Source organism: Ammospiza caudacuta, chromosome 15, assembly GCF_027887145.1.
Source record: "Ammospiza caudacuta isolate bAmmCau1 chromosome 15, bAmmCau1.pri, whole genome shotgun sequence".
Classification (NCBI taxonomy): Eukaryota; Metazoa; Chordata; class Aves; order Passeriformes; family Passerellidae; genus Ammospiza; species Ammospiza caudacuta.
In genome coordinates, this window is record NC_080607.1 from 18,820,788 (window position 1) to 18,839,708 (window position 18,921).

Sequence of the window (18,921 nt, forward strand, 5' to 3'; positions counted from 1 at the left end):
GAGAACACTGCCCGGGAAACACTGCCCGCTCCCCTGGCTCCCTGCTGCAGGAGCAGGCACAGCACAGAGAGCAGCAGCACTGAGGGGCACACGGCTGGCACTGCCCAGGGACACAGAGAACACTGCCGGGAAACACTGCCCGCTCCCCTGGCTCCCTGCTGCAGGAGCAGGCACAGCACAGAGAGCAGCAGCACTGAGGGGCACACGGCTGGCACTGCCCAGGGGCACCAACTCTGATTCACGGGAGGGACAGACACACGGAGAGCACTGCCAGGGAAACACTGCCTGCTCCCCTGGCCACAAGAGAAATAGCAAGCCCAGCTATTGTCACACTTGAGAAAAAGGATACATTCTTCCTCATTTTATCTGACAAAGTAACTGAGAAAAAAGCATTTCATTTCTATATCCATTTATTATTTTGGTCTGTAAAAATATAAGACTAATATACAACTACATCTAGCTTGATTTTTGTAAAATCAATCTTCATTCGGTGAGATACCAATGTACATTATACATTAAAGTTGTAAGAAAAATACTGATATTTGACATTTTAAACAAGTTCATTCATGTAAAAATCACATTGCAAGTAAAATTTAATTAGAAAATACATAATATTCACAAAAATACACATGTTAAAGACAGCTTGTGAGAACATTGTCCTAAATTTAATTCAGGTGTGGAAAAAACATGATTCACAGTTAGGCTTGACTTCTCCAGTACCACAGCAGAACTTTAAAGTAAATGCATCTTAATTCTATTAAGAATTTGTTCTTCCTATTAAGGTGCACTTGGATCTCCCAACCACCAGGGAGGAACCACTTGTCCCCCTCCATGCATGTACACAACATATAACACTAGTCAAAGGAATTTTAGTTTTTCATTCCATTGTGAAATAATTTGGGTATTTCATAAATTAATTTATAAAATCTGGATTGAAAATACAATTTACACACACAGGATACTTAATACACAGATTACATCAATAGCAGCGTAATATTGTCAATCATGCGCAGCATCCTCACTATCACTTCTGGAATTCTTTCTCCTTTTCTTAGCTATAGATAAAATCTATATAAAACAGTCAAGCCTCTAAGTATTGTCTTCCAGGGAGAAAACAGTATAGATGTTAAAAATTTAGGAGGTAGTGAATGAAAGGCTAACAATTTCAGCATATTTTAAAAAACCCTATACTGAAGCCCAGTATCATTTATATATAAAATTAAATTTAGCCACTCATAATCAACCATTGATCATCCCAAAGTAGCAATTTAAAAATCTTTTGTAATTAACAGTGTAGGTATTAGTAAGATATGGAAGAACTTTAGAAACTTTATGGTAACTGCAGCGTTAAGCAACTACATGCTGTGCAGTCTGTCATTATAACTGTAAATACACATTCTTCAGTTTTATTCTTTTTCTATCAAGTCCCAAATGCTTAGTTTTACTACATGTCACCAAATTTCTGTGAAACAGAGCACAATCTACGTCAAAAAGAACATTATCTCATGTTTAGATTACTCGGTTTGCAGGAAAGGTCCCAAGAGATGAAGTCTCATGCAGTTTAGAGCAGGACCTCAGTTAAATGTCTACAAGTCCTTAATACTGGCATCAATATCACTCAGACTGCCCACGCACGTGCCTCGGGGCTGGCAGCTGCCCAGGCTCCTGGCCAGACTCAGCCCTCCCAGGCAACTCCATCCTTCCAGCTGTGATCTGAGCTCCAAAATCCTCACGGGCCACATCAGCCCCAGAGGGGATTTGCATGGAATGAAAACGTCACACCTGCATTAAGTGCACTACCAGTTCATTCTCCGTACCTCTGGACCTCTCTTCTCCCCCATCCAAGTGCCTTTATTCCTTTGATTATTCACAATACATTCAAGTAAACCAAAGGCACAGAAGTGCAAACTAGCAGAATAATGAGTCTCACCCTCCACTGGTGATTTCATACAGGAAGGAAAGTCTTTTGACAAAGGAAAATGAAGATATTTTCAAAGTAAACAATCTTCCGTATAGAAAGGAAGTGTAGAGCAGCACTGAGAGAAAACATGCACAGGTAAAGTCTCCATGTTGCAGAATGAACATTCCTTTTTCTCATTTCACACTAGGGGGATGTAGTTACTTCATTTTCAATAATTATTAGCAAAACAAGTGAAATACTTGAAAGATCTTGCTCTTGTAAGAGATTCCAGGGCTCTCCACACACACCAAGAAACCATAAATAAGTGTAACAAAGAGCCCCTCACCTGCAGAGTACCACTGCCTGCTGTGCCTGTTCTCCATAAATCCTAAGGGGGATGAATGCCTCTCTTGCCATCTTGGACTCCAATGGCATTGGAGGTTTGAGAAAACTGCTCATCAGATACTCATTTCCAATGTGCACTTTGTAACATCACTCAGCAGGGATTTGTTTCTGCAGCAGTGTTTGCATCATCACAAAAACCTGAAACAAACACAGGTTTAGGCTCTGACAGTCTGTGACGACTTCTACAGATGCCCTACCATTAAACTTACAGTTGAGTTGGTCTCCTGTTAGTAAAGTTACCAGAGGTAGATTTTCCTCAAATAGACTGAGGGGAAAAAAAGAAAAGGGTCAGTCTCCCTTCCCACTCATCACACCTTCCCAGAGGGTGGAACACACTCCCAAGCACCTGACTGCTGCTCTGGGGAGCACAGGACCAAGGACAGAACTGGCAGCACCCTCCTCCTCCTGCCAGAGGCCATGGCATCCCTGGGGAGAGAGATCCTTCTCCCCAGTCCTACTGGTCCCAGCTCATTTTCCTGCCACAGCTTCTGTTCCCAGAGGGGGGCCAGGTTGGGAGCCAAGGGCCAAAGGGGTAAAGCGGGAGATACAAAAAGGGGAAGGATAAAAGCAATGCTGGAAGCCTCTCCTGCAGCTGTCCCAGTGAGTGCAGTGGTTACACACACACACCTTTGCTTTGCAGCATCAGGACTTGTCATCAGTGTTTTCACACAGAGCAACACTAATATCCACAACACCCAGCCAGGGGCACACAACAATCTGCATTTACAGAGCAGTTCCTAGGAATGAATAAGTTAATATCACATGGCTCAAACAAGGTGTACTAAAGCCTCATTCTGATTTAAAACTTTTTTAAATTCAGGGATTTAACAAGACTGATCTAACTTGTTCAGGTTTGAAGAAAGTCACTTGTATATAATCCAGACTCATTCCAACAAACCTTTGCTAGTAGAAATCATTAGTTTCTACTAGGACTGCAAGTGTAACAGAGATTGCATTATGCTATTTCCATAGCATTAAGTTTACATTTGATTTGTTTGTAATTTACTGGGATTAATAACTAAATCCAATGATATCCTTAAATATTGCAAACTAGAATGAGAACAGGTCTATGACGCATTAGTGTTAAGACTTTCACATCTGAATTTCAAAATCAGTCATTAAAAGTAAGCCTGGCCATTAAAACCAGTAATGGTGCCTGACTAACACACCTGTGGTTGCACATTCACTCATAAAGGAACAGTGACCTCCAAAGCCCCACTGCCCACAGAGCCCTGCTGTCCCTGTGTCACCAGGGCCAGACCAGTCACCCCACCTCCCCAGTCCACTTCTAGTCCCTCTACCAGCTCCCTCTTGCCCAGAGCCATGCACAGCTGCCACTGGAGCAGCAGCCAGGACAGGAGTGAGGCGGCTGGGGCAGCTCCATCACAGGTAAGCAGCCCTTCAGAGGAATGTGAAACCACAGCCCGTGAGACAGTCAGCTACACACGTAAGGAAGTTTACTTCTATGGAACCAGTAGTATACAGCATAAAAAAATAATAAAAATAAAGTACCTTTAAAAGAAAGCTCACAGCCATCTCTTAGCTATCCTTCATTTTCAATTTAAATTTTCATCATTCAGTTTCAGCTATTTATCAATTATTGTCCAGCTTTGTGAATTATTTACATTGAAGTGCAGAATTAATGAAGTTAGTTAACTTATGTAATTTTGAATTTCTTGATTTTACATTTTTCCTTCCTTTTAATCTAACTGCAGTGCTTGGTAGATGGAGAGGTATAAAGTGTGTTACATATTAAGCCCAATTAAAACATGTATGGCATCCTTACTTATACAAAGTACACCGATGTAATTTCATAGTGTTATTATAGTTCCATCTTCTTCTAAGGACTTACGCCCTGGCTCTGGGGCCTCATACTCCATGCTAATGCTGCCTGTCGAGTGATTCAAGTTCATCTCACTGGAAGGAAGGAATCCATTTTGTGTGGACTCGTGGAGGAGTTCAATTTGCGATAAGGATTCTATGCTTTCGCTGGCAGGCGTAGCTTTTGGGATCTGCTGTGGCTCGCCACTGTCTTCAATAATAATGTCCTCCTCATCGCTCTCCTCTTCTCCTTGCAGCAGACTGCCCAGGATGTTTGGAGTGCTGCTGGGGAGGCTGGACTCGGTGGACTGGCCGGAGCTGCCCGAAGTCCGACTGTTCCTCACGACGTTGTTCCTCTGGTTGGCGGGTCTGACCGTGATGATCAGGTTGCGGCTGTTGGCAATCATCATGTCTGTAACTTGATCGAGGCTTTTCCCCGACACCTCTATGCCGTTCACCTCCAGCACCTCGTCATTGACAGCCAGCAGGCCCGTGCTCTGCGCCAGCCCCCCGGGCACCAGCCTGGATATGAAAATGCCGGGCACCTTCTCCAGCCCGTGCGGGGTGACCCTGACGCTGGAGCCGTCGCGGATGTAGAAGCCCAGCGGTTTGTCGGTGCCGTACTTGTAGAGCCGCACCCTGCGGTGGGTCTCGGGCAGGATATCCACGTCTATGATGGAGGACACGGGCCTGAAGTCCTGGGGCATGCTAATCACAATGTGGGGCTTCTTCTTGTGGTTGTCTGGACGTAGCACGTTGGATAAGACGTTCTTCTTCCTCGTCATGGTATCCGTCCCAAAGGCACTGTAGTCGGCATCCTCTGTAAGACAGAGCACACGGGGATTAGAGCCTGCAGACAGCCAGGTCACACTGCTCCCATGTTAGCTCAGCACAGGCAGACAGCTCATCTACAAGGTGTCAGCCTTACTATCGTAGAAGAATTCCTCTCAGCTCAGGAAACAAAAGCTTTAATGTTATGAAACACAAAGTTTGGAACACTTTTGGTTTTCTACTACTGAAGGAAAGTGTGTGCACAAAAGAAATTAAAACCAGTTAGCAGCAGCAGACACAAAGAACTACAGCTGCCTGAGAAAGGGTAGAATGGAAAGAGTGAGTACATTCCTAGAAACATTTTAATTTTATTCAGAGTAATTCCACTTGCTAGTTTTCTCTCCTCAGGTTTCAGATCATTGGAAAAGAAAGAATGAAAAAGGGAAAGCAGCCAGCGTGCCTATTATTGCCTAGTTACTGGGAGCCAGCCAAGTGACCTGGATTCAAACTCCAGAAAGCTTATTCCATTCTGCACTCTTCCCTGCCCCCACGCCATGTAGGTAAAATGGCTGTGGAGCAGAAACAAAGAGACCTCGCACACAAATACTTCAAGCAAAACTGTTCATGCAAGCAATGCTGTAACTGCCACAGCTTGACACAGGAATAGGCAAATGGCTTAGAGCTTAAAAAAAATCCAAAAGAAAACATATTAGTCCCACAACTACTTGTAAGGGACAAGAAAACGTGTTCTGCAGAAGCAATACTGATTTCTGAAATGCTTATTTACCAAAGGTTCCATTTTTCTTTTTAATATGCAATAAGTCACCAAAAAGAATCAACCTAAGTACATTCCGATCTGGACTTCCTCTGATTTATGCTCGTAAATTGAGTGTAATCACTCAGACTACACACATCTTTGTTCTGCAGGGGAAAAGCCCCAATAATCATGCAGAACTGGACTGCACTAACCCCAGGACCCGGAGAAGTTGGGATTTCATTGTATTATCCCATTCAGATGTCATTGGTACAGCCAAGAAAGTGGAAGAATGGTTATACATTCAGTCTGTGGACTGGCTGACTGTGGCAATGCTGCCCTGGTGGCATTTCAGGACAGCTGCCAACTGCTGAGGAAATCAATGAGTGCATTTGCTTCTGAGGCTGGGATATACAGACATGAACCAGCTCCATTTGGACTCCTCAGATGGTCAAAATAGACCAGAGAAAGTACACCTAGAGCAACAGGCTAACACTACTGCAGCATGTAACACCAACTCCTCCCTTCCCTTCCCAGCCTTTGGGGCTGCTGAAAACAAGAACAGTGCTTTGGCTGCTCTAGGAAGGCAGTCTTGGACCTGGTACTCTAAAAGATAAAGGACAAGAAGAAAAGAAACAAATTTAAATTAGCCCACAAAAAAAAAACCTCAAAGGGATTTACTGTCAACTCCTGGCTTGTGTGTACACAATAGTTCATCAACATGTTTTAGAAAAATGTGTCCTGATGATGGCCTCATTTACATTTCTTTTTTATTTCCCTTGTTTAAAAAAAAATAATTACACCATAAGGAAGGCAAAGCTCTTGCTTAGCTGTTTGCTAAACACAGAGCATCTTTTGCACTGATGTTTATAGATAAAGTTGTTCAACAATTTAACTCACACAATCAGGAGTTATTTTTGAAGATACCTAATTCACACAGCTCTACTATAGCCTGAAGGCACTTCTGTAGCAATCTCAGCTACTTTGTAATTCAAGGTTTAATTAATATAACATTAGATCTTAACATCAAGCACAAAGGCTTTAGAAACAGCCTAAAATCTGATAGTCACATGTCTAAGGGTGTTAGGTCAGCTGTGGTGAAGAGCTGGTGCATTAAAAAACAATTCAATCTCTCCAGGCAAAGCATTTTAACAGGTGAGCAGCGTCTGCAGTGAAACACCTACAGAAATGCAAACTCAGCCTTTTCCCTTTAGAAGGCCCTTTGGAATGTCTGACTATGATCAGCTGGTTACACCCTGCACTCCCATCCACTGCTGACAACATACTGCCTTTTCAGACAACATGGAACAATTCTTTTTATGTTCGCTAAAAAATGATGATCAAAGGGAAAAGTGAGAGAGGTTTTGCCCTTATCTCCCCTGACAACCCATCCAACCAGTTCCCAGTTAGGCATCTGGTGTTTCACTGAAAGGATTTTTGCAATTCAATGAGGTGCAATAACTTCTCTTTTTTTTTATTTAGAACTACAATTGTTTACAAAACAAGCTGGAAAGGACAATTGTGAAATTCGATCCGAGACAGGTCTTACTTTAAATACCAGGTACCACTTGCACTCACTCGTGCTAAGTGCAGGTTGCTGATGGCAGCTCCAGGACACAGGGCCCAGCACACTGGTGCCCCTGAAGCACTCGGCTCCTGCTGCTCTTAGTACAGCTGCTGGTTTAGAAAAAGGCACGAGAAAACAGGACAGCAAAGCTCTGTCAGGACTGATTCTGCCACGAGTGCTCTCCCATGTCACTGCAACATTGAAAGGTGTGCAATTGATGGGGTTTTCTCCTTAATATCAAAGTGCACAAAGTCAGAGAATCAGACAGACTCTGTGGTATTTCACCTATTCTATCATATCAAATATGTAAAGCATTCAATGATCCCAGCTTGCCACAGTGGCTAGAAGGCTTCACCTTCATGGCAGGACACACACCCTGCAGGAAGTCTGGCATGAGCAGATATACAAACAAATTTATTACATTCAAGTAGGTCTATCATGTCCTGTAAATGATCAAAGACAGTTTGTGCTCTTTACTCAAGTTGGATTTAGAACTGTTCCCAACTTCCTTCACAGAAACCACCTCCCAGCCTGCCTTCCACAACTATCAGCTGGTAACTTCTGTCCAAATCAAATTTTTCCAGTTAGCAGAGAAGCACAAAGATCAGCTGCAACAGGACTGGCTTTGAAAGAAATATTATGTAAATCTCTGTATGCAAATAACAGATTCCAAAGGACTTTTTAAACAAAAACTTAGAGTAGAAAAACATTTCTTAGAAAAGAATGGAACTTTAAAAAGTCCTTTCAGAAGACAAATCAGAAGTCTTAAATTGAGCTGGTGGTTTTGTTTTTAGTAACTTTCTTAAGTTACAGGACACATGGCTGAAGTAAAAGCATCCCAAAACTGCAAGCCAGATGTCAAAACATTTAAGAAACCGACAAACCAGAGGGAAAGGTTTTTTTCATTATAACTGCTCTTGATAGTTAAATAATTCAGAACTAGCATGAATCTTAAGATAAACAGTTAAGGTTAGAGAATTTGTGAGGAAAAAAATAGTGGAAGGTTAATAAACTCATCTCCCCAAATCTGAGCAGAACAGCACACTCTGGGTAACCTCTCTTCACTGCTAAACAAGTTTTCTAAAGCAATACTCTCAAGTACAAAGGCATCTTTGTTCTGGCACCTCACTAATCAGTTTAAAGCCCCGGCAAAAATATTTTGGCCTAAAGCCAAAGGACAAGGTGTTAACTACAGATAGTGTGAAGGAGAACGTCCACACTGGGCAGGAAGGATTTCTCCCCCCAGCAGTTTCAAGCTCAAGGTGGCACCAATCTGTAGAGACTTATTACATGAAATTGAAAACAAAAGCCCACAAATGCCAAATCTGGTTTCAATTTAATGTTATTGAAGACAGATTTTTGAAATATTTTCTGACCCATTTGCAAATCAATGTAGAGTTACCCGTTAAGAATTCAATTTTCAAAGCCCCCAAGTAGTTAGTGTATTTGAACAGAAATGCAATTTAGCATTCTTTAAATATGACCCAACAAATCTCCTCCTATTTAGTCACGAAACAGAACAAAATATGGTTTTAGGAAACCAAGCTGTGTTTTTAGGAAGAGGCCTCAGAACAGCTAGGCCAGTCCAGAAAGAGCTGTTTAAAAAGCCAACTGCTCTTACTTCTCAGCAAAGTAAAGCTTCTCAGTGACCAAGTGTCTCTCGAGAGGCACAAGTGGATTAACCAAAGAATCCACTTCTCTCTAAATACAGCCACATCCGTGCACAACTTGCAGGAGTTGGATACTGTAATTTAGAATCCTTCCAGGGACTGTTAAGGACATTATAATGAAATGTATCTCCTGTTATCTCTGCTGTTCTCGTATTTACAATGCAAAGCTCCCCACATCAAGCTGCCCTTCAGCCTATGCAGACTGTTCCCCTCCATTTTCTCTTCAGAAGGGTTTTTCTCACAGACAGAGTGACTCCCATACATCTGGATTTAATCACAATACATCAGTTTAACCTTTAAATACCAGATGTCAACAGTACCTGTTAATCTGTTAAACTGCAGAATGAAATTCCAGAGAGGAATGTTTTCTGCAAACTGATAGCCAATCCTGACTTGTGCAACATCAAGCCCCAGTTTGGATTTTAGCACTGGAGGAGCTTATAAAGTATTTTAAAGGAATTTTGTGAAATACAATTAGAGGAACCTAAGAGGAATAATTTGTGATTTCATTACAGGATCTCTAAGTTTTTTACTACATCAACCAAGCCACATAAATGTTCAGGACAAACAAAGCTTTCAGAAATGAGGAATCAAAATCAAACAGGAGAGAGAAGAGCCGCTACTCTGGCATAACTCTTCCCAAATTTTGGAGTCCCATTATCACAACCATTGCTTATTAGTAGAAGCAAAACCGTCCTGCAGCTCCCATTTCAACCCCTCAAGGTGTTCCTGGGATGCAATATACTAAGAAGTTAATACTATTTACATTAGATTTCACTGCAGTCTGCTCATACCTCAAGTTGGCTTTGCACAAATTACTTGAAGTTTCTAAATAGTTAAGACAGTATGATAAAAATACATTATAAAGAATCTAAACACTTTCTCTCTTTCCCCACAGTGGCTTTTTTTCAAAGATCCCAAATTCCCAACTACTGCTGCTGGAAATACAAAAGAAGTCAAAGTTCCATTACAAAACCCACAAAAACTTTTTGGCTGATTTAAGAGAATGCATGAAAGCCACAAGTAGCCTTGCAGGTGGAAAAGTAACTTGTGTCACTTATTATAGTTCCAAACCAGCCCAGATCAAAGCAGCCCCATCAACTGCAGGTATTTGCTAAGGCATTTCTTTTCCATTCCATAGGCAGAGCCAGTAAGGCTGCTGCAATCTGTGAATTAAGGACACTTAAATCACACTGCACAAAATATGAACCACCCCTAGCTCCACCAATCCAGCCTTGGTAACAGGCAAACCATCACAAATAAAATACAGAATAAAGTTGTTTCTGTATTTTCCATCAAACAAACACCTACCCTGTATGCAAAGATGTCAGCGAAGGCCAAGCCTCAATTTCATCAGCAGATGTGATCAGTGTGATCACAACTAACTCCCAGCACAGTGCAGTGGGGACTGGGGTGCCAGCCTGGGCTCTTCATTCCCTGAAACTCCAGGGGCAGAAGGCTCTCGTGTCCAAGGGAAGGCAGTGACACCTGGTATTCCTACACAGCTTTTCCTACTCATCAATTCTTGTTCTGATAAACTAAAACGGAATCGTCATCTTCTACTTTTGTGCATTATATCAACTCCTGGCACCAGAGTAGTAACAAATAATCCACCTGGATCAAATCAAGGTAAAGGATTGTAGGAAACTAAAGATTCATGATAAATGCAACACCAGGAACAGGCAACAGTAGGAACAATCTAAAACCATATGGTGTTAAAATATAAACTCAATAATCCCAGGCTGACAAAGTGGCTTATCCCTTCCTGTCATATGGCTACTGTAGGGGATTAGATGGAGTCATAGGCCTTGTCTCTCTCCAGGTTCTGCTAGAGCAAATGCTTCACGCCTCTGGCACTTCAGCACTGAGAACACAGGCCTTACCAGTCTGTACTCTCAACACAAACACTTTGCCAGCACTCAGCAGCTGCCAAGCAGCCACACTGGTTATGAATATCGGGTTTGTGTCAGGCCCTTGAGGACTCGTCCACTTTTTGGAGTGGGAGTGGAGAGCAGGTTCTGATGCCCAAGCATTTTCTAGGGAAAAGATGCCTGTCTTCACAACGAGGAACAACACCACATGAACAAATACAAACTTCTGATTGGATTTTCTTCCCTTCATGAACAACAGCAGACAGCAGGAACACACAACCAGAGCAGACACAGTATTTTTAAAGGCAAACCATCAAAGCAAGCAGCCCTCACTCCTGAGGTTTGCTAACTGATATAAACTTGTCAACCGAAAACTTCATGTTTTATCAGGAAAGTGTGATAAGAGCAGCATATTACAAAATTAGTCTTTAATTTATATTTTAATACTGCATTTAATACTTCATGTAATAACATTTTTAATATTACTTTCCATCCTGTAATGATCTGTCTTCTTGTCTGATCAAGATTGGAATTTTAAGTGAAAAGTATCCAACATACAGAGCAGAAAAGCTTAGAGGTTAAAAGTTTATTTTCATTTGCATACATAAAACCAGAAAGAAGCATTTGCTGGAGATTTAACTTGACTTTAACTCAACTAAATAGAAGCAAAACATCACAAAGTATAAATAGGTTGCCTGAGGAAGCTCTTGCAAGAAAGACAAACTGTGAATACCTTTCATGACTCATAATTATTACGGAATTTGACATGAAGAAATAGGACTGAAGGGTTTTTTCCTCCATACATCACACTGCATCTGGATGAACAGATGATTCACATTCTTCCAGTGCTCTTACCTTTTCTCTGAATGAAAATCCTGAGGAGAGGATTGGCTGTAGAAACTGCTTTGTGATAATTGTCATCATTATTGATAGGCAGTAGGTCTCCGTGAATGTCCGTGTATCCCACCAGAACATCAACGTTTGGGATCTTGTGCACGTGCTGCAGTAATCCATAGAACTCCTCAAACTTGCCAGGTTTGGATCTCTCCAGAGAAAATCGTCGAAATTCAGCCCCAAACTACAACAAAAGATATCTTACATCATTAATATGGAAGCAACAATTATTTTATGTTAAACCAGAAACATTATGGAATTAAAAGTGCACTAAAAACTACAACAAACAATTTTGACATGGTATAAAACAGTCAGTGAAAACAGCTGGTTTTTTTCCCCCAAAGTAATAACTAGTTTTGTACCAGGTGAAACATGTACCTTTGAGCATGCCAAGGCTGTTTCACTGCTCCATTTAACGGGAGCACTCGGGTGACAAACCGGTGCAGGGATGGCTGCAGGTACTCACACACTCATGGAGAAACCACGCTGGGCAAGGGACAGAGCAGAGGCTGCACTGCTGTGGCACTCAGTGACAAACCGGTGCAGGGATGGCTGCAGGTACTCACACACTCATGGAGAAACCACGGACAGAGCAGAGGCTGCACTGCTGTGGCACTCAGTGACAAACCGGTGCAGGGATGGCTGCAGATTCTCACAGGCTCATGGAGAAACCACGCTGGGCAAGGGACAGAGCAGAGGCTGCACTGCTGTGGCACTCCACGCAGGGCTGTGATTAACACCCTGTGGTATGTGCCCACCTGGAATTCGGTTCGAGAACTACCAGTGCCCTCGAGAACAGCGTGCAGAGATTGTTACACAAGCGTGGGTCACCCACGCAAGGTGAGCAGCCCTCACACCCCCGGCTGTTTGGGCAGGAAGTGAAAATGCCCCTTGGCTGTGCAGACGACATGGACTGCTGCTGCTTTTCAGTGCAGCCCGGCTCTGGGGAGTGATCTCAGCTCCACTCTGCTCCTGCCTAAAGAGAGAGAACAGGGGCAACAGCCACTGCCTTAAGAGCATTCAGAAGATTTGTGTGCATGAGCAAGGCTCAAATCTTGATTGCAACAGTCTTTTAAATCAGGGTTCTATCCAGGATATAGAATCTGGATTTTCCAAGTCTGGTAAGGTTCAGAAAATATAGGGAGAAAAAATTAATCACTGACATTACTTTAAGGGGTAGCATTTGCTTGTAGTCAACATAATCATTCAACAAAAAACCCAGCTCACAAATCCACTGAGGCTCAGTCTCCTACATCATCTCTAAAGCAAACACTTATTAAAACACGTTGCTTATTAAGGCAATGATACAGTGGGGGCAGGCAGAGACTCAACTGGGTGCCAAGAAAAGGATGAGCATTTGATGTAGACTAGACAAATTGCGATTTTTACCACACATAGCTAGCAAAATGTTGGTGTTCTGCCTAATAAGGGCAGGACCCAAAGCAAACAGAATATTAGATAAAAATTACTCTAAATCCTCCGTATCAGGCACATACACAACATACCAGAGACGTCAAAAGGAATTTAGATAGCAGCAGCCAGGTTACAAAAACCAGAACAGCTTGTATACGAATTAAAAGGATAATAAGCTAATAATTCAAAAAAACTCAGTTGGCTGGGTTTTTTTTGTATGAATACTATTGCTGACCTACAGTGAAAATAAAGACATTAAATAATTCCTTTAGCAAGTTGAGTTTGAAGTAGAACAGAAACACACAGGAACAAAATGCTCTGAGTGCACGTTTGAGCCTCAGTGTCACATACTTTGGTGTATCTCACACACAGGAGATGTGGAGGTGCACTTCACCTCACACCCGATTACAATCTTTTGGAGAATAAAAGCCTTGGAGCTCTCACATACAAACAAAGCACTGAAAACCAGGAGACAAGGACCTCGTTGTCAGCACGTTAACACCATGCTAACTCAAAACAAGCTACACCTTCAACACCCCACCTTCCTCCAAAAGCTTCAAATAAAGGAACTATCTGGGAACATTCCTGCTCTAAAAAACCTGCAATTACCCTGCCATTGCCTAATGAGGCAGAAGGGACGATTCGTACCTGCTTACAAACAGAAGGCCAGCCCACAGGAGGAACTCCCAGCACGTCAGAGCAGCACGGCCCAGCCGTGACATCAGCGCAGGACTCGCTGCTGCCCCAGCCGCGAGGTGCGAGCCCCGCAGGAGCTGCCCGTGCACGGCAGCCATCCGAACTGCCTGGCTTTCAAGGATTACATAGCTTAAACAGAGTTCAGTAATCAAAGTTTTAAAAAGTCAACAACCTCACCCTCAGGCTGGAAGAAATGCTGAATCTGACCGCAGCAAGCAAAGGGCCAGATTTTCAAACGTGTGATTTTTATTTTTTCCATGTTATTTTATAGATATTTGGTGCAAACACCAAAATACTCCTAATCCACTCGTATGTCCTAACACAGTTTGCTCAATACTATTAGAAAGCAGGTAAAAGACAAGTCCAACTGTGCAATTCCATTATTTGAATGCCTGAAATGTCTGTATTTTCTATCAGATGCTGCCCTCCATCCCGTGAAACACGGCTGCGCTCGGTGTTCTAGAGGAGTAACCCAAGCGGAGAAGGCTCCTTGCCACCTGAGCTCTTGACGAGCCCGTGCTGCTCGCGGAAACTCCCCCGGGAGAAGGCAGGGGAGCCATGGCAGCTCACCGGGAAGGCTCCCGGGATGCTCACCTAACATTTATGGGTCACCTTTTTAAAGTCCTCTGAAACACAGCACAGAGCTGCTCTGTGCAAGTCCCCATCACTGACAGAACACGAGCTGCAGTGACCTTCTCTGGCTTACCAGTTATTGAGATTTTACTCAGAAATAAATGTTGTTCCAAGTCATGAAAAGGGGGAAACTTGAATTTTAACATATAGACAACTAGAAGCTTATTTTAGGGTTTCCATACCATCACTAGGAACTCTAGTCTGGGGAATAAAGTTTTATTTTCCCCGACAAGAAAACGGGCTGACTGGAATTCAAGTACTATGGGGAATCGGCAGGGCGAGCTCAGAGCAGTTACCCAAACTGAATAAACTAAACTAACAAAAGGATTGTGCTCATGTAACTGCAACCACAGTTGGGCTGTGCTGGCCCAGCCTCGTCAGCTGAGGCACAATTATTGATTTGGAATATCTAAATAAAGAGCTGTACATCATGGAGCAGCCTTCACAGCCCAGGCCACTCCACAGGAATGGCTCCCTCCACCTCCCACACAGGCGTTTCTTCTTTCTCTCCAGAACTGCTCATTTTCATAGAAGGAAGATGACTCCTCTGCGATATTAAATTGAGGTGCTGTTAAATAATGCATTAGTAACAAGCAGTTCTAGGAATGCCTTGAATCCTGCTCCATAATATGCACTTGAGGGACAATCCCTATTCATTAGGGCTACATTTCTCTGCACAAACACCAGGAACACAGCACACGGCTGATTCCCTAGATAGATTTTAAATCAAGGAAAACACACAGCGGGGAAACAGTAGGGCTGAGGAAACAAGTGATTTGGGTTTGTAAGCACATCATACTGATCATTCTCAACATTGTAAGAGCATAAATAATAGACTTCACCATCACAGTACTAACTTAACTGGTATTTGAAATAACAGCTACCAGATACTTCTGTACCTTGCTGATTTAGGGCACATGGAAATTGAACACTTTAAAAGAAATCATCCTCATTGAGGCTATAGAGACACCCACCACACTCTCCAGAAGTTACAGCACTATGATGCTTTATCCTTAATGTCCACACAGCTCGAGTCCTGACTGCTGCTATAACACCTCACTAGCAGCAAAGGAGGGGACAGAACACAGGCTGCTCCCCACTTCAAAAACAACCCAAGAAAGCCATGTGGCCACCAATGGAAAACACATTCCCACGTGGATGCACTTACAATCCGCCTAGGCAATGAAAAACGGACTTTAACTCAACACTTCTTTGACTAATAGAGACATTCCACCTCATACTGTACATCCAGCAGTTTTACAATTGGAAATTATTACAAACATAAAGCAGAATTAAAAAAAATCTAATTTCTCTCAGAATATCTAAGTTTTACCAGAAAAGCTTTGTCTAATCATCAAAAAAAAAAAAAAAAAATTAAAAATAGAAGAGAAGTGGATACACGCATGGGAGAATTGACAGAGCTGGGCAACGCTGTGAGCACCTGACACGGGTGATCCCTGCGGGAACACACAGGTACACACTCCTGCAGCACTGCCAGGGTAAAAGTCTCCCGGGGCCTCCAAGAGAAGGCAAACTCCACTTTCGGATAAGCTAGCCAGGGCTCACCTCTACCGCTACTGTGAGCCTACGCTGTACCGCACAAAAAGCTACAGAAAGACATAATCAGTGGGGAAAAAAAGGTAACTACAGAAACAGTCACTAACAAACGCACTCACTGCAATTCGGACAAAGAGAGGGTCTTGAGGCTTGCCAATTATCACAGAACTTTTAGGGCTGGAAGGGACCTCTGGAGACCATGTAGTCCACTCCCCAAGTATGTCTCTAAGCACCTCCTTGGCCCAGTGATCCCACACTTTCCCCACAGCACAAATTTGTCGGTAGGTCTTTTAGTCCCTCCAGAAACTCAGGGGCCAACTCCACTTACCTGTGTTCTTTTAAACCACATAAAAACCATTTATATTTTTTACCCGCAGACAGCGCACCCAGCAAGCGATCCCACCACCTCCGGCGGGGCGGCCGCGGGGACAGGCGGGGAGGGAGCGCCGGGGCCCGCCCGCCCGAGCCCGGGAGCCTACGGAGCGCTCAGGCCCCGCGGGCCGTGCCCCGGCGGCCCCTGGGCAGGTGAGTCAGCAGCTGACGCCGTCCCTGGCCCCGTCCTGTCCCCGCAGCGACACCGCGGCCCGACGGCCCCGCGGGGCCGGCCCGCTCCTTCCCCCGCGCCCGCGGCCCTCAGGCGGCGGCGGCGGCGGCGGCGGCTCCCACCTTGCTCTTCACCTCCATGGTGCCCAGGCCGCGGCTGCCCGCGGCCCCGCGCTGAGCCCGGTTCATGCCTCGCGCGGTCGCTGCGTCCGCCGCTCTGGCTCCTGTGTCCGCCGGAGCGCGGCGGGACGGGCAGCGGCGCGGCCCAGCCAAGAGCCCCGGCACCCGCGGCCGCTCCGCCGCCTCCGCCCTCAGCGCGCCCGGGCCGGGGCGGGGCCGCGCGGCTCCGGCACCTGCCGGGACCGGGGCGGGGCCCTCGCGCGCCTGCGCCGCCTCCGCGGGGCCGCGCACGGGCGGGGCCGCGCACCTGCGGCCGCTGCGCAAGATGGAGGCGGCGGTGTGGGAGCGGTGCGCGCTTTGTGCGGGCTTTCTGCTTCTGTCCTGCAGCCGCTGCGGGCCCTGCCTCCGCAGCCGGTGTACCGCACGGGGCTGGAGCGGGGATCGGCTCCCGCTGCCTCCTCAGGCACCTCCCGCCCCGGGGAGCCGCCATCCCGCGGCTCCGCATTGTCCCGCGGCCCTCAGGAGCCTCCATGCCGAGCTCCGGATCCTCCACAGCCCAGAACCCTATCCTTCCCACAGCCCCGCGGAGCCAGCCCTAACCCTAACCGTCCCACAGCCCCGGGGAGCCAGCCCTAACCCTAACCCTAACCCCACAGCCCTGAGGAGCCGCCATCCCCGGCCCTCCGCCCCTCACAGCGCCGCAGCCACCGATCAGGCTGCCCTGCAGGCTCCGACCCCTCAGACACCGAGCTTGGGGCTGGGCTGAGCCATCTCCGGACAAAGATCCCTTCCAGCCCAAGTTCTGTGATTCAGGGATCTCGGAGTCTCACGGATGTAACACACAGAGCACACCAGTGTTAGTTGATGTTTGCACATTGCATAAATAAACCTTGGTCAGGCCAAAAGTGGAAGTCTTCCTCTCAGGATGTGGCTCTGTGTCCACCTGTAAAGGTGTTCATGGAGCTTGTTTCCATTTTAGTCACAAATAAAATTGCGGGATCTGCTAACGTCAGAGCTAACATTCCATATTGTATTAATTCTGAGACAGATCAATTTCATTTAAAGGCCAGTTAAGCTACCCTGACAAAGGTACAAACCCCAGAGATTGTAAACTGTCTGAAAGAAAAAGACTTGTCACGTGTATGGACAAGAAGAAAGCATGTACATTAATCTCATTATGTCAACAGACCTTTGAATTACAGGTCTCTCCATCATCCATAAATCTGGTAGAGGAGAACGCAGTGTGAGGTTTCATCATGTAGATCTGTGCGGATGGCGGTGATGGGAGCTCAAACAATGCCTTGCACCTGAGGCACGCCGCGGGTGTCTAGTCACTTCTCAAGTCTCACTTGGTAATCAGTAATTAAATAAAAAGCATCCAGTGCTGAATCACTCCTAAGTCGGTGCTGATTTTTGTGCAGTTGATCTTCCTCCCATCACGCCAAAGGCAAAGGAATTGCAGCTCTCACTCGATCCAAGACAAGCTGTAATTAGCACAGAGGATATTGTTAATAGTTAAGTATAGTTTGCTGCCAGACGGTGTCTAGGCTGATTCAAGTCTTCTCATCCTTTATCCAGCATGTTTTGGTTTTACACTGCAGAAGGACACATGGAAAATTCAGCCTGTAAATTCTGATAGAATCTGTGATCCTGGTGCAGTAGAAGGCAGATTACAGCTATGAGAGCAAGACCAGGATAAAACCTCTTATTCTGTCACTTTGTAATTATAACATTGAAAAGAGTTTGGACTGCTTTCCATATCTGTCTTCTACAGCTCTGTTTAATGAACTGAGCGCGGAGAAGAGTGCAAGAGACAAGGGAACAGTGATTTGTCTGGGGCTTTAAAGCTGTTGGGTTGGCTCTTTTCTCCTGGAGAAAGGGAGGAAGAACCTCCTAAAGCTGATTTCTGCTTGGAGCCGCTGTGCAGTTAATTTTACTGCTATAGATTTATGAGGTATCGCCTAAGATAATTTGTTTTCTATTGTGCATTCCTAGCGTGGCTGGAGTGCCAGGCAGTGGGTGTGGGAGCGAGCCTGAGGAGTCAGGGCTAATTCATTTCAAGTCACTGGAACCAACCTCATAAAATGTATTAATCACTGGCTGGCTTTCATCACAAGGAGCTGACGTATGGGGAAGGAATGTGATAAACAATTTGATCTCAGATAAAGGTGGGGAGGGAGGCAGGCTCTCTGTGCCTGCTGCAAGGTAAGCTTAAAGAGCTATTTTAGTCACAAGTTCTGTACAACCTGTGATTCAGACCTGATCAAGCTATTCATGGCACATTCTGTTTCTGTGAAGTTGAAAGA

At 44.8% G+C, this 18,921-nt stretch overlaps 1 protein-coding gene across 2 annotated transcripts; it reads right to left on the reverse strand.

Annotated features, from left to right (window-relative positions):
• Nucleotides 1-430: 430 nt before the first annotated feature.
• On the reverse strand, nucleotides 431-16,840 carry PARD6B (par-6 family cell polarity regulator beta). 2 transcript variants are annotated; one of them, XR_009275372.1, is made up of 4 exons: nucleotides 16,619-16,840; nucleotides 11,615-11,837; nucleotides 3,818-4,946; nucleotides 431-2,443 (listed from the first exon to the last, which is right to left on the reverse strand). XR_009275372.1 is itself a non-coding variant. In XM_058814618.1 (3 exons), exons 1-3 carry the CDS (start codon nucleotides 16,682-16,684, stop codon nucleotides 4,117-4,119), a joined length of 1,119 nt encoding a protein of 372 aa, XP_058670601.1. In that variant the 5' UTR covers nucleotides 16,685-16,840; the 3' UTR covers nucleotides 3,746-4,116. The 2 variants fall into 2 exon arrangements, 1 of the variants encoding a protein (XP_058670601.1); XM_058814618.1 differs by lacking the exon at nucleotides 431-2,443 and having other exon boundaries at nucleotides 3,746-4,946.
• Between the last annotated feature and the right edge of the window lie 2,081 nt (nucleotides 16,841-18,921).